The sequence below is a fragment of the Malania oleifera genome, chromosome 3 (genome assembly GCF_029873635.1).
Source record: "Malania oleifera isolate guangnan ecotype guangnan chromosome 3, ASM2987363v1, whole genome shotgun sequence".
Lineage (NCBI taxonomy): Eukaryota > Viridiplantae > Streptophyta > Magnoliopsida > Santalales > Ximeniaceae > Malania > Malania oleifera.
The window spans coordinates 12,635-27,535 of NC_080419.1; the positions used below are offsets into that span (position 1 = coordinate 12,635).

The following is a 14,901-nucleotide window of genomic DNA, read 5'->3' on the forward strand; positions in this document are numbered from 1 at the left end:
TCAAGAGGGAAACTGCCGGAATTGAAGTCTGTTGATTTTGAATTGTGTGAAAGCTGCATCTTAGGAAAGCAGAAAAGGGTGAGTTTCTTGAAAAGTGGCAGAACACCGAAGGCTGAAAAATTGGAGTTAGTGCACACAGATTTATGGGGTCCTTCTCCTGTTGCATCCCTTGGGGGTTCAAGGTACTACGTTACTTTCATTGATGACTCAACCAGAAAGGTATGGGTTTATTTTTTGAGAAATAAATATGATGTATTTGAAACTTTTAAGAAGTGGAAGGCTATGGTTGAGATTGAGACAGGTTTGAAAGTAAAGTGTTTGAGGTCGGACAACGGAGGAGAGTACATAGATGGAGGGTTCAGAGAGTATTGTGCTGCACATGGAATCAAAATGGAAAAGACCATTCCTGGGACACCACAGCAGAATGGTGTGGCTGAGCACATGAACAGAACTCTCAACGAGCGTGCCAGGAGTATGAGGCTACATGCTGGATTACCAAAAAAATTTTGGGCTGATGCTGTCAGTACTGCAGCTTATCTGATAAACCGAGGACCTTCAGTTCCCATGGAGTTTAGACTCCCTGAAGAGGTTTGGAGCGATAAAGAGGTAAATTTTTCTTACTTAAAAGTTTTTGGTTGTGTTTCTTATGTTTATGTTGATTCTGATGCTCGTAGTAAACTTGATGCAAAGTCCAAAATATGCTATTTCATTGGCTATGGTGATGAGAAATTTGGCTATCGGTTTTGGGATGAACAAAACAGGAAAATCATCAGAAGTAGAAATGTGATATTTAACGAACAGGTTATGTACAAGGATAGGTCAACTGTAGTGTCAGATGTTACAACAATAGATCAGAAAAATTCTGAGTTTATTAACTTAGATGAGTTGACCGAAAATACTGTCCAGGAAAGGGGTGAAGATAATAGGGAGAATGTAGAATTGCAGGAAATTCAAATTACACCTGTAGCTGCGGTCCGTAGATCTTCCAGGGCCACTAGACCTCCACAGCGTTATTCACCTGCTTTAAATTATCTTCTGCTAACTGATGGCGGTGAGCCAGAGTGTTATGATGAAGCTTTGCAAGACAAGAGTTCAAGCAAGTGGGAGTTAGCCATGAAGGATGAGATGGACTCCTTGTTGGGGAATCAGACATGGGAACTAACTGAATTGCCAGTAGGGAAGAAGGCTCTGCATAACAAGTGGGTATACAGAATAAAGAACGAACATGATGGTAGCAAGCGCTACAAAGCCAGATTAGTTGTCAAAGGGTTTCAGCAAAAGGAAGGCATTGACTTTACAGAAATATTTTCTCCAGTTGTGAAGATATCAACAATTAGACTGGTACTGGGAATGGTGGCTGCAGAAAATCTACATCTTGAGCAGTTAGATGTGAAAACAGCATTCCTTCACGGTGACTTGGAGGAAGACATCTACATGATTCAGCCAGAAGGGTTCATTGTCCAGGGACAAGAGAATTTAGTCTGCAAACTGAAAAAGAGCTTGTATGGTCTAAGACAAGCTCCAAGACAGTGGTATAAGAAGTTTGATAGCTTTATGCATAAAATTGAGTTCAGGAGATGTGAAGCTGATCACTGTTGTTATGTTAAGTTCTTTGACAATTCTTATATCATTTTACTGCTATATTTAGATGATATGCTTATTACAGGGTCTAGCATTGAGGAGATTAATAATCTGAAGAAGCAATTGTCAGAACAGTTTGCAATGAAGGATTTGGGAGCTGCAAAGCAAATCCTTGGAATGAGAATTATTAGAGACAAGGCTACTGGTACATTGAAGCTTTCACAATCAGAGTATGTGAAGAAAATTCTCAGCAGATTCAACATGAATGAATCTAAACCAGTGAGCACGCCCTTGGGGAGTCATTTCAAACTAAGCAAGGAACAGTCACCGAAGACAGAAGAAGAAAGGGACCATATGAGCAAGGTGCCCTATGCTTCAGCTATTGGCAGCTTGATGTATGCTATGGTGTGTACAAGGCCAGACATTGCACATGCAGTGGGAGTTGTGAGCAGATTCATGAGTAGGCCAGGAAAGCAGCATTGGGAGGCAGTAAAGTGGATTCTGAGATATTTGAGAAGTTCATCAGATACATGTCTTTGCTTCACTGGTGCAAGTTTGAAACTGCAGGGTTATGTAGACGCTGATTTTGCTGGTGATAATGATAGTAGAAAGAGTACTACTAGATTTGTATTTACTTTGGGTGGTACAGCTATATCTTGGGCTTCTAATTTGCAAAAGATTGTTACTTTGTCTACTACAGAAGCTGAGTATGTTGCAGCAACTGAAGCTGGAAAGGAGATGATTTGGTTACATGGTTTCTTAGAGGAACTGGGTAAGAAGCAGAAGACGGACATTCTACAGAGTGACAGTCAGAGTGCAATCTTTCTTGCCAAAAATTCGGCTTTTCATTCAAAGTCGAAACACATACAAACAAAATACCATTTTATCCGTTACCTTGTTGAAGATAAGATGGTAATACTTGAAAAGATATGTGGATCTAAGAACCCAGCAGACATGTTGACTAAGGGTGTTACTATTGAGAAACTGAAGCTGTGTGCAACTTCAGTTGGTCTTCTAACTTAAGGAGAGGAGGTTTGAGTTGCAAGGATGGGGGATTGTTTTTCAGGAGGATTGCAGTTGATATTGGTGATTGAACTAGTCTCCAAGTGGGAGATTTGTTGGGCTTTTATGGAGCCTAGTTATGTTTTGATTTGGATGACGACCCGACCTCTATTTAATTAGAAATTTCTATCCTAAGGCTTAGTCCATGGAGCGAAGGCTTGGGCCGTGATCCAAACAATCCTTGAAATCGTCAATCTACAAGAAATAAATTAAATATTTGTGTACAAAGAATTGCTCACACAAAGAGCTGATTAGTACAACAATTTAGAACTATATACTTCCAAATAAATAACAATATAGAATTTAACTTACAGCTCAATGAAGTATATCATCGATTAATTCTTTCAATGATTGAAAGATTTAGAATTTGTAGCACAATTCCGGTGGAAGAAGATCAGCAAAAACTCAGTTGAATTCGTGCAAGTTGAGAGCAAGAGAGAGCCTTGAGAATTTGAGAGCAATTGAGAGAGATTTTGAATTTTTGCTGAATTGAATTCTTGGTGCCTTTGATTCAATGATCTTTGAGGCTTATTTATAGACTTTAAAAAGTATGTAACTTGATCCCCAAGTGACTAAGAGTATTCGCCAAGTTTTCACAAATTTTGAGCCCTAAACAACCTCATTTAAAAATTTGACCGTTATGAAAAAATTCAAAACAGCCGTGTGACAGATGACTGTCCATTTTTGGCAGTCTTCTGTCCAGTTAAACCAAAGGGACTGTAAGGTGGCATTTGGCTATTCAAACATGAATAGACGCCTCAAAGTGCACTGGCAGTCGGCTGTCCAGTTCTTGACAGTAGTCTGTCAGGCTGTTAACTTCGAGCACCCTTCAGTCGTTTGATCATAACTTTTTTTGTGTAACTCCAAATTTGACGTTCTTGGTATCAAATGAAAGCTAAGAGAAAATCATAAAACTTTCATGTTGAACACATTTTAAAATAAATATTTTTTGATGGAAAAAGATGTACATCAATGCGGATGTATAAAAATTGACAACATTTGAGAAATCCTCTTTTTGGTGCTTTTCATTCCAAAAATGATTCTAATTTTTTGAAACAATATTTAACCTTATAAAAATATTTTCCAAGTATGTTCAAAGGTGTCTAGGTCCAAGAAATTAATCTAAGAGTTTCATGCATCCATATTGAAATTCTTTGAATTACTTACATGAAATTTCCTAAACTCTTTCGAATTTCCAATCCTTGAATTCCTTGAGGTCTTTATGCTTATTTCATCTTTCTTTGAGCTTTCCATGTTGATCACTTGGGCTTTCATTCTTGAAACTTTTTCTTTAATATCAATGCTCTCATGATCCTCAAGTTTTAATTTATGCTTCAAGCTTTGATATAATCATCCTTCTTTGAAATACAAGCTTTCATGAATTCTTTAACCTTGCATTCATCATTGAGTCCTGAAAATACATCACTTAAACAAAACATGTTAAGTTCTACTTGTTTGTTAGCATCAAAACAAGATGTTAAGCCTTGTAAGACCAACACATACATATAGCAACGAAAAACCATGCATTCATACTCGTCTTGTAAAATAAGCTTGTGAATAATCCTTTGGCATCCTTGATTGATACGTTCTTGTCTGTCTGATGTCTGAAACTGAGGCAGCTGACCCCAAGCACCATTTGATAGACTTTGAAACAGGGGCGGCTGATCCCATGTACAAATTGACAAACTTTGAAACTGAAGCAGCTGGCCCTGGGAACCAATTAAGGCATTGGTTTTTTAGCTTCAAAATGGGTAATTTAAAAACAGCCAAAGAATCTCTAGATTTCGTTTCCGATTGATCATCCCCAATGAAATAACTCTGAGTCCTACACTTGAGGACATTTTCCAAAAGAATCTCGGAATCTCACGCTCAATTGATCACCCTCAGTAGGGTAACCATTTTCCAAAATACTGACTTTCCTAAAAGATCTCGGGATTTCGATCCCGATTGATCATCCCCAGTAGGTCAATTATGTTTCAAACCAAAAAAATTCATTTTTCAAAGAATCTTAAAGTCACAATTTTTCCTACCTAAATTGTAACGACCTCAAAATTTTTCTCATTCATTTTATTTTTAAATATATACATTAAACATTCCTACACAATGGAAACACAAATCGTAAAACCATTTATACATAAACTGTACAATACCAAAATCCAGAATATATAGACCATTCAAAAATGTCCCTCCAGTGTCATATATCCAAAAACATACACCACTCTAACAAAAACTCACCCTATAACCAGGGTGATCTGAGCTACACTCTATTCGCAAGCCTGATCTGCTCGCCTCATTGGCTCACCTGAAAAATGTTAGATTAATGGGGTGAGTCGACACTTAGTAAATGGAAATATGCTATCACTAGTATGTGGCAACTAAGTTAAGGATACTTTTAAAAATAATAACTGAACTGCAATGTAATAAATCATCTGTAAAACATATCTTTCTTTCACAATTTAAAACTTATTGTATCGTCTGTTTTTCTACTTTTCATACTGGTAATATCATATTATACTCATCATATACAGTAAAATTGTAAACATATATATATATATATATATATATATATAACTGTGTTTTTATCCCTGGGACTCTGTACGTCATGATTTGACCCCTCATGACAAGGTTGTGCGGCCCGTAGGTGGGACTCTATCTGGTCGGCCCTCCAGATAAGTCATCATACTCTACACTACCTCAGTCCAACCAAACTGCATCCTCTCCTAAGCTCGGGACTGGCTACTACCTCGTCAAACCGGCCCACTCAACCTAGTGTACTGGGGAACTGCATACTGTCCGAGCACGGCTAACAGTACCCACATACTATCTGAGATATGTGGTTGCACTCTATCTGTATCTAGCAACGGTATCGTGCTCTGTAATCTGTATCTGTCTGTGTATCTTTCCTCAAGGATCTAATATTAAATACATATATACATATATACTCTTTTACTGTTTTCATCATGTTTCCAAAATTACCGTAACGCTATCTTTATGTATTATATATATGTACTGTAAAACTATATACTGCCTCTGTAACATCTTGATGCTACCTTTGTATCTTTGCCTGTATATTACGGTAATAGGAAACATGGCATACTAAATTCTGTATAAAGCTGTGGTATAAATACCGATCTGAATAATACTGTATACATGTATATGTGTATATATATATATATATGTGTGTGTGTGTGTGTGTGTGTGTGTGTGTGTATCTCTGTTTCAAGAAACTATTCTTATAAAACTGTAAATGCATGTACATTCTCTATATAATCTCTGTGAATATATATATATATATATATATATATATATATATATATATATATATATATATCTGCATCTGTATATTCTGTATAATTTCGTATATTGAGAAAAACCATATAAACTGTACATACTGTCTACTTCCATACATTCCGTATAGTATGATATACATATTATTAAAGCTATATAAATTGCTTCATCTCATGAAAATCACTTAGGCCACATAATCATTTAAACTCATATTCTAAAACAAATACTATTCCAAACTCATATTCTGAAAATTCTGTATAGTAAAATGGTGTAGTTATGCATCTATAAAATTTCTAATATCATTACAAAAACTTCTAGCATAGCATATTTCCCTTACCTCAACTTTGAAAAACCCCTATAAAAATCTGGTTCTATACCCGCAGGATTCCTAACTTAACATCCTGAAAACACAATGTCCCAGAACAAAATATCAGTATTTCTTAGTCTACATCATTTCTTATAACTGCTAGAAAGTCAAAAACTCAATAAAAGACCTTACCTTGAATTTGGGATGAAATTCAACTTCGTTTTCTCGACGATCTGCTCCGAAAAACTTGTAAAGAATTCCACCAGGAGCGTCGTGATTGCTTCGGATCGTCAATCCGGTGACTGGTGGGGCTGAAAATGAAGAGAGAAGGGAGAGAGAGAAGAGAGAGAGAGCTCGGTGAAAAATGATAAAAATCCTAGATTTCCACTATTTATAGAGCCAAGTTCGTCAACGAGACATGTCACCTCGTCGACGAGCCCTTCGCAAAATTCGTCGACGAGACCCTATGTTCGTCAACGAAATTCAGAGCAGCCCGAATTGTCTCTCAGTATTTTCTCGTCGACGAAGCCTTGTATTCGTTGACGAAATTCTAAAGACCTTCGTCGATGAGACCCTGTGTTCATTGACGAAGCTTGGCAATTTTTTCTAAAATTATGATTATTTAATATTATCTCCAAAATACAATGTCGTCGACGAATGCGGAGTCTACGGCCTCCTTCTATTTCTGTATCTATTTTCTCTCCCTCTTATTATTAAAATGTCATTATTCTTCGGGTCACTACATAAATACCCAATTGATCATCCCCGGCGGGTCAATTATGTTTCAAACCTAAAAATTCATTTTTCAAAAAATCTTAAAGTAACCATTTTTCCTACCTAACCATTTTTCTCTACACTACTTCTCTTTCATTACTAAAATTACAATTCATTTATTATGTCTTATTCATACTTATCCTAAAGCCTTTAGACTCTAAAGCAGTTCTCCAAAGTTCCAACTTTGATTACACTCCACTCCTACTTCTATCAATCAAGACAATATCACCTACAAAAAAAATGAACTAAGGGATCTCATTTTGGATATTCATCATGAGTTCCTCAATCACTAAAGTAAAAAGATAAGGACTCAAAGTAGAACCTTGAAGTAGACCTTTTGTGATTGGAAAATCTCTAGATTACCCTTCTACAGTCCTAACGCTAGTCAATAACTCTATCTTACATATCCTTAATGACCTCAGTATATCTACTCATACCCGCTTCTTTTCTAAGACCCACCAAAGGACTTCCCTAGTTACTCTATCATATGCTTTCTCAAGGTCAATAAAAATCATAAGCTAGTCCCTCTTCTTTTCTCTAAACTTTTCCGTTTATCTTTTTAAAATATAAATAGCTTCTATTGTCGATCCCCCAAACATAAAACCAAATTGATTATTTGAAACCCTTGTTTATAGTTCTATTTAAATAAATAAATAAATAATGGAATAAGCCAGGAGACCTAAATGCAAGAAAATCAAGAATCCAAGATGCATACCGAAGCTAGCAATGGAGTTGGCAGAAGGGAGAGATGTGTTCGAATTTGTAGAAGCAACTGGAGCTTGCTCAGATGGTTTACCTTTTAAAGAAAAGGAGCTCATGGTCCATCTGCAATATAATTGTGATATTCTACATCAATACCATGTCCTAAAACAAAAAAGTATCCATATATCCAATATGAGAAAATGGCAACACATTAAAAATAAAGATAAAAAAACAGCATGGGACTATGGAAATCATAACTCATAGTTGACATGCATCATTAATTGGTCATTAATAATAATTTCACAATTTAAAAAACGGGTACTTGAATGATAGATAAATTATGGAGTAAGTTCTAAGGTGGTGTTACAACTTTGTGCCTCTTATTTATTTTAATCACATAAAAAGCAATGCCTCAACTGGTAAGGCAAAAAATCTCATTCAGGTCAACAAAATTTAAGCAAGTGGATAAAAAAGGGATAGGTGCTCATCCTAATTATTAGAATAAAATTGCAACATAATCTGTCTGCAATTATAAAAACAAAAGTTTACATTTATGGAAGTACATTCATTAGCGTACTTTGTTTAGTCCAAACCCTCACAGATCACAAATATAACATGAACCGAGGAGGGAAGGAGAAAGAATATTTACAATCCTCCATATAGGAGTGTTAGGGAGAGAACTCCAATAGTTTTTCCCATTAGAAATATACCTACTTAAGTGCATGGCTATTTTAGCTTTCTTTCACTTTGTTCAAACGAAGTATCCTCCACACCACCACCCCCCCTCCCCCCAACGCAAAAAAGGGCGTGCCATATAGCTTTTATAATAATCCCAATCAACTTCTTCGCTGGATAAAGCAAACTGACATCTTGAGCCAGTGTCACTAATGAACCCACCAATTCCTAAAGAAAAATACCCCAAATCCAACCAGTTACTTTTTTGGATACAAAGCAAATAATTGATATTAATGGACATTACATTTCAATCAAAATCTTCTCCTACCTTTCACTATTTGTTTGACTAATAATAATAGTAAATCTTCGAATATTTTTACAAAAAAAAAAAATACAAAAATTTTATTGATAATTATTTATCGTAATTAATTAATAATAACCATGATGAGCATCTTCATAATATTTTACATGCTCATATTATTACTATGACAGATTTTGCCTGCTGCCATGCCTAATAAAAGAGTCCAATGGCAAGAGTAAGATCTTTGCACCGTATGCACATGAAAAATCATGGTTGATATCATCATCGTCATCTAGGATGGGAGTGGACAGAAAAATACAGGAATACATTTATACATCAACCGTATTCAAATTTCAATACTAAAATCTGCAAGACACCAAACAGTTTCCACACCTATATATATTTGGTAGAAAAGAATTAATATTACAAATCAAATGCAACGTTGAAAAAGGCCCAAATACAACCCATGGTGACAGACTTGATATCTTATCTAGTAAGAAAACCCCCAAAAAAAATTGCAAAAACATCATCTTAACTGGACTCATTCTCTCTCTCTCTCCCCTAAAAAAAATTATATCCCAGAAGATGATGTCCGGTTTATCCTTTGAGCTCCCAATTTGGAAGCAGCAGGTTTAACCCCTTGGCCTCGACCAGCTGACAAGGGCTTGACCCTGGTTGTTGGTGCCGGAGCAGCAATTGCAGCCCAAGGGTCATCTGCATCAACTGTTCCACCAGCTGTTTTCACGTTCAAAGATTTGGCCGCTGTTTTTGGAGCAGGAGCAGCTATTGAACCCCACAAATCATCTTCTTCTTCAGTCACCTTCACCATGTTTTTTGCTCGCAAACTTGTAGCTGAACAAAAGAAAATTTCTCTTTTTATATCTACCCCATAACAAATCACCACACCAAAGAACAAGAAAATTCCAACTTATGACTAAATAGAATAATTTTTTTCTTAGTAAAATTATGAAGGAACAGTTTGCTATTTCTCTATTTGGTCATAAATTACATATAACCATGAGCTGTCTTGAACACGCATTAAATATAAAATTCTAAAGTAGGTTGATGCACATAAAAAGAATAGTATGAGGATGGCAGTGCCCCTCTTAACTGATTACTAATTGGTAATTTGCATGTAAAGACGCAGCTGTATAGAAGGGCAGGAGGGAGGAGAAACAAAAGTTCTATGAATCTTGCACAGGCTTAAATCTTTTGGCTGCGAAGACAAATTATTTGCAATCTACACATATGATTCTAATGTCAGTCAGAAGGTGAAAAAACACTAATCATGGTGGGACACAACCATTGAGTGCAATCAGTTCACTGAGCCAAGAAAAATAATTTCAGGTTCACAAATGACAATGCAAATTCTGAATTAAAAAATATCTAATTTCTGTGAATGAGGTGGCTTGAGCAGGAGATTAACATGAAGGGAAGGTTATTGTATAACGTCCACCCTCACCACAGTTTTCAAACTTTTTCACATACCCCTCCCCCTAAAGCTAAAGGCTGGATATGCTAATCATTAAAGAAACCTGCATTCCCCTTCTTGTGGAACTACTTATATCAGGCCAATTTGGAGTGTAAAACATGAGATAAGATTATAACTTAAACAACAGATTTTCTTTGATAAGGACAATAAAATTGGGCCAAATGAAATCCCTCGACCAACAGTGGAAATTTTCAAGCTTGAATGGATGATTTACCTTGCGATTTTGGCTGTGACACCGGTCGCTTTTGAGCTGCTTGAATGTTGGCAAGAGCTGGAAATGGCTTCAGCTCTTCAAGTGGCTCAATATCATCCCAACCATCTTTGTCACTATCATGCTCTTCATGAATTCCATTTTCAAGTTCTCCCCACCCATCTGTTGATGTAGGGGATGCAGGAACTGGTTGATCAGCTATATCTGCACCAGAACTTACATGGGCTGCTGTAGTACTCAGTGAATCCACTGCAACAATTGTGAAAACAAACCAATATCAGTGTATCAGAGATTAAATAATCAATGAAAGTAATGACATAATGGATAACATTAGAAAAGTAATCCACACCACCCATCAAAGGTCAAACTAACATAAATATAGTGAAGTTATGTCCTGATCTAATCTCTCCCATTTGTAACTCAGAAGTACAATAACACTTTACTTAAGTCTTCATGGGCAATTCCTTTCTCTCTTGCAGTTATAGACTGGACCATTCAACTGGAACCAGCCACCTGTCTAGTCCAGGTGAAGCTGCAAACCAGGAATTGAGGCGAACCAAGACAACAAATTGACCTCGCAGTGCCAAGATGCCTGCCCGGGTTTGATGGGGCAAGGGTAAAATAGAAAATACAAAAAAAAACACCTGAACCCTAATTCTTCTTACTTCCTTGCACATAGCGCAAAGCCTCAGGGCCTCTGCCCTCCCCTCCGGCCTCCATTTCTCCTGTACACCATCCCATGCCACTACTGCACATCCTCCACAGCCAAATATCTCCTCTTGCAGCAGCCTCCCACAGCCAGAAATCTTCTATCTTTCATGTGCTTTCAAAACTGGCAGTCTTGCCCAACAAACAAAGGGGATCTTCCCTCACTAATAAGCATTGTTTTGGATGAAGTTTGGTGTAATTATGTGGAAATTCATGGCCTTTGTTTAAACTTTAAATTCAAAATCTTTAAATTAGAGAGACTTGGATGCCCTACTAGAAATTCTTCAACTCACAAATTAATTAACGACTCCATTGTCACATACTATGATGTATCCATATATGTGATTATCTTTTCACAAACTAATTAATTATTCCAAACTCCATTGTCACAGACTATGTTCTTAATACATGCCAAAAAAATCTCATTAGTCACATACTAAAAAAATCATTGTCATAAAATTGGAGTTCTCCCCCATTAGGGTACCCGCTGTCCATTGGGCAATGCACCAATCTTGCATCCATGGAAGTAATTCGAATCTGAGCATGTATGAGCATGGTTTCACTATCATGAGATTTTCCACTTCATGGTTATTCCAAACATATTTGAAAAAAAAATTGTCCACAAGAATGAATGTAAATAGTTCAATACTCCTGCCCTTTATTGATGTGATACATGTCATGTTGCTACTGAAGTGATTGTTTATTTTAGAGTTAGACGCTGGGTCAATAATTTTTTAAAATTTTCCATATTGGTCATTGTCTTTTTTTTAATTTCTAATTTTTTAAATATATATATATTTCATCCTCATGAACTTCTGAAGAGGTTTGCATTTTGATGTGAAACTATTTTGCTAATCTTCATTTATTTATAACTTCGAAATAAAATTATAGCAATCACAAGACCACCTATGCACCTCATCAAGTTATGGATATATAAACCTACTTTTTTTCTTAGGAATCCTACACAATGTGTTTTTTTCTCTTTTTTTGTTTTTCAAGGTGATGTTACTTCTTTCAAATTGGTATTATGACACAATATAGTAAAATAGCTTAAGCTTAAGGATTTTCTAGGTGGTATATAGAAGAACTCTTTTAACTATGGGTTGATTGAAATATTATCATTGTTCATTTCCTATGACATTTTAGAGAATAAAATGGCAATATCTGAAAATGATTTGAATGCACCCTTATCACCACATAAGGAGGGTCCCCAACATGGGAAGATTGATCAAGCATGAAATCATTGAGAACAAGTGTCTGATAAGGAATTAAAATGTTTGTATTGTGAAAGACTATTCAAGAGAAGGGGATTAATAGATTCAAACAATATTTAGCCAAGCAAAGTGGGCAAGCAATACCTCATAAAAAGGTTTCCACCATATTCAACAACAAATGCATAATTTGTTAAATTATGCAGAGAATGCAAAGAAAAATGATGCCTTATATGGAAGTTCTAGTTTGAATAGAAGAACAAGCCCATCTCTATCTGCACCCAGTTCCTCATAAAGATGAGCAAGACATCGAACAAAATGAATTTATTAGTCTATACTACATATAAAAGTATGTATAGCGTAAATCATTTTGTCAACAAAAATATCCTCATCTTTTTGAAAGAAAGACTAAAAAATCTCTACAAAAATACAAATGTAAATCAAGTTGTGGTCAAAAGTATCCTAATTTTTTTTAAAAAAAAATTATAAGACGAACATTCCCAAAAGAGGTAACTTTATACATTATATACAAAAGTATTTATCAAAAGAAATATATATATTATAAAGAGAAGTTTGGATAAGGTAAATCATTTTATTCACAGAAAAATCATTATGCTTTGAAATTAAGATAAAATATTATTAAAGCATTAAATGTATATAATATGTATTATATACAAAGTAAATTCAACCAAAATAAATAAATTTCATGTGCAATATTTAAAAATTAATGTTTCAACTTAAAGAAAAAACTTCTATTTGGTTAAAATAGAAAATAAACTAACAGTATACATACATATCTATATATTTATCTATACACAATAATAAATAACGTAAATCATATGTTGTGCCAAAAATATCCCTATATTTTAAGAGCAATAAAAGAAAATAAATTCAATCAAAATTAGATAAATTATATTTATAAATCTTTGTTTGATACGTAAGAGCTTTGTGCCCCGGGCTGCCCTTCTTTTTTATGTTTGATACGTTAAATTTAAACAAAAAAAGAACTTAGCAAAAAATAAAAAAAGCACAAATAGTGTAAATAATTTTGTAGACAAAAATATTATTATCTTTTAGAAGCAAGACTGGCATTTTTTTTTAGAAAATAATTAATTAGATAATACTAGATATATCTACATCAAAAAATTTTATTTTAAATAGGTCAAGATTTGGACTTTAAAAATCCATTTCATTCAAAAAATTAAATAAATGCAATGTTATTATAAATGTAAAGAACATCCCATTGTGTAGAGGGAGGAGATTGTTGAACCAGTCTTGGGTGCTCCTGACGCTGATATTCTATTAGTGGAGGATGGTATAATAGTGCGTGATCAATTGATGGCATCTAGTAATATGGTTTCAGAAATCTTGGAACAATAGTGTACAATCATGCCCAGGTATATTCCACGTAATTGTGAATCAGATAGAGAGGTAGAGACAAATACTTTAGAGAAACTCCCATTGGAAAAAGACTATTGTTCAGATGATGATTTACATGTTCCGTTGGTTAAGTTGAAGGATATTAATGGGCAAAGTGAGAAGAAGTCTCAACGGGTTATTACCCGTCCAAAAAAACTTGATTTATGATTAATACAATTCTACTGTGGAACGTGTGGGGTTTAGGCACGTCTAAAAGCCGTTTACAAAATTTAATGAGGAAATTTTCGCCTTCTATTTTGGTTCTTTCAGAGCCATTTTCTGATGAAAGTCTGATGTCGCAATGGGCTGACTTTCTAAATTTCCAGAATTTTTGTGCGAATGCATCAATGGGGGGTAAACTTTGGATGTTTTGGGAAGAGGAAGTGCACTTTGAGTTACAACATATGTCTGATCAAGTTATTTCGGGTATTTTTAGTTCTGTGGAATAGAATTTCTTGGCTTCATTTGTTTATACTAAATGTCGTCAAATAGATCGCCGGGAACTTTGGAATGTTTTGGAGTTTGTAAAAAGGGATGATTTCCCTTGGTTAGTGACAGAAGATTTTAATATCATCCATTCAGATGATTTCCTTTTAGGTATCAGAATATGTGGAGCACTCATCAGTCTTTTAAGTCTTGCATGGAGGAAGCCTAGAGGGAGGAATCACATGGCATGGGTTTAGTTAGACTTGCTGCTAAATTGAAGCATACGAAAGTTGCAATCCAAAACTGGAACAAACAGGTTGTTGGACATGTGCATCAAAACATTAAAAAACTGGAGGAAAGTATGGAGGTTCTAGAGGCTCAACTTTAGGAAGGGTATTCGCCAGAAATGGAAGAAGATTTCTTCCTTACTAAACTCGAATTGGAAGCATGGGAAAAGAGGGAGGAAATTTGTATTTCTCAACTAGCCAAAAAGAAGTGGTTGAAGGCGAGGGATAACAATACAAAGTTCTTTCATGCATTTTTGAACCAAAAGAGGAAGAAGACTATGATTCATTCATTGAAACTTCTGAATGGAAAAGTGTTGGATTCTATGGAGGTTGTTCACGAGGGTGCAGTAAGTTATTTTTGAACCTTCTTAACAGGTGTAGGCCCTAGTCGAATAGCTAATCTTGTTGATATAATATCTCCTATGGTTTCTGAAGATGAGAATATTGCTCTTTATCG

At 35.4% G+C, this 14,901-nt stretch overlaps 1 protein-coding gene across 1 annotated transcript in view; it reads right to left on the minus strand.

Annotated features, from left to right (window-relative positions):
• Positions 1-8,994: 8,994 nt before the first annotated feature.
• The window catches only part of LOC131151022 (uncharacterized), an 80,063-nt gene continuing 74,156 nt past the window's right edge, over positions 8,995-14,901 (minus strand). The window contains exons 20-21 of the mRNA XM_058102180.1: positions 10,397-10,642; positions 8,995-9,542 (exon numbers count right to left, since the gene is read on the minus strand). Coding sequence (XP_057958163.1) covers positions 9,262-9,542; positions 10,397-10,642 — 527 coding nt within the window. The 3' untranslated portion in view covers positions 8,995-9,261. The remainder of the gene's footprint in view (positions 9,543-10,396; positions 10,643-14,901) is intronic.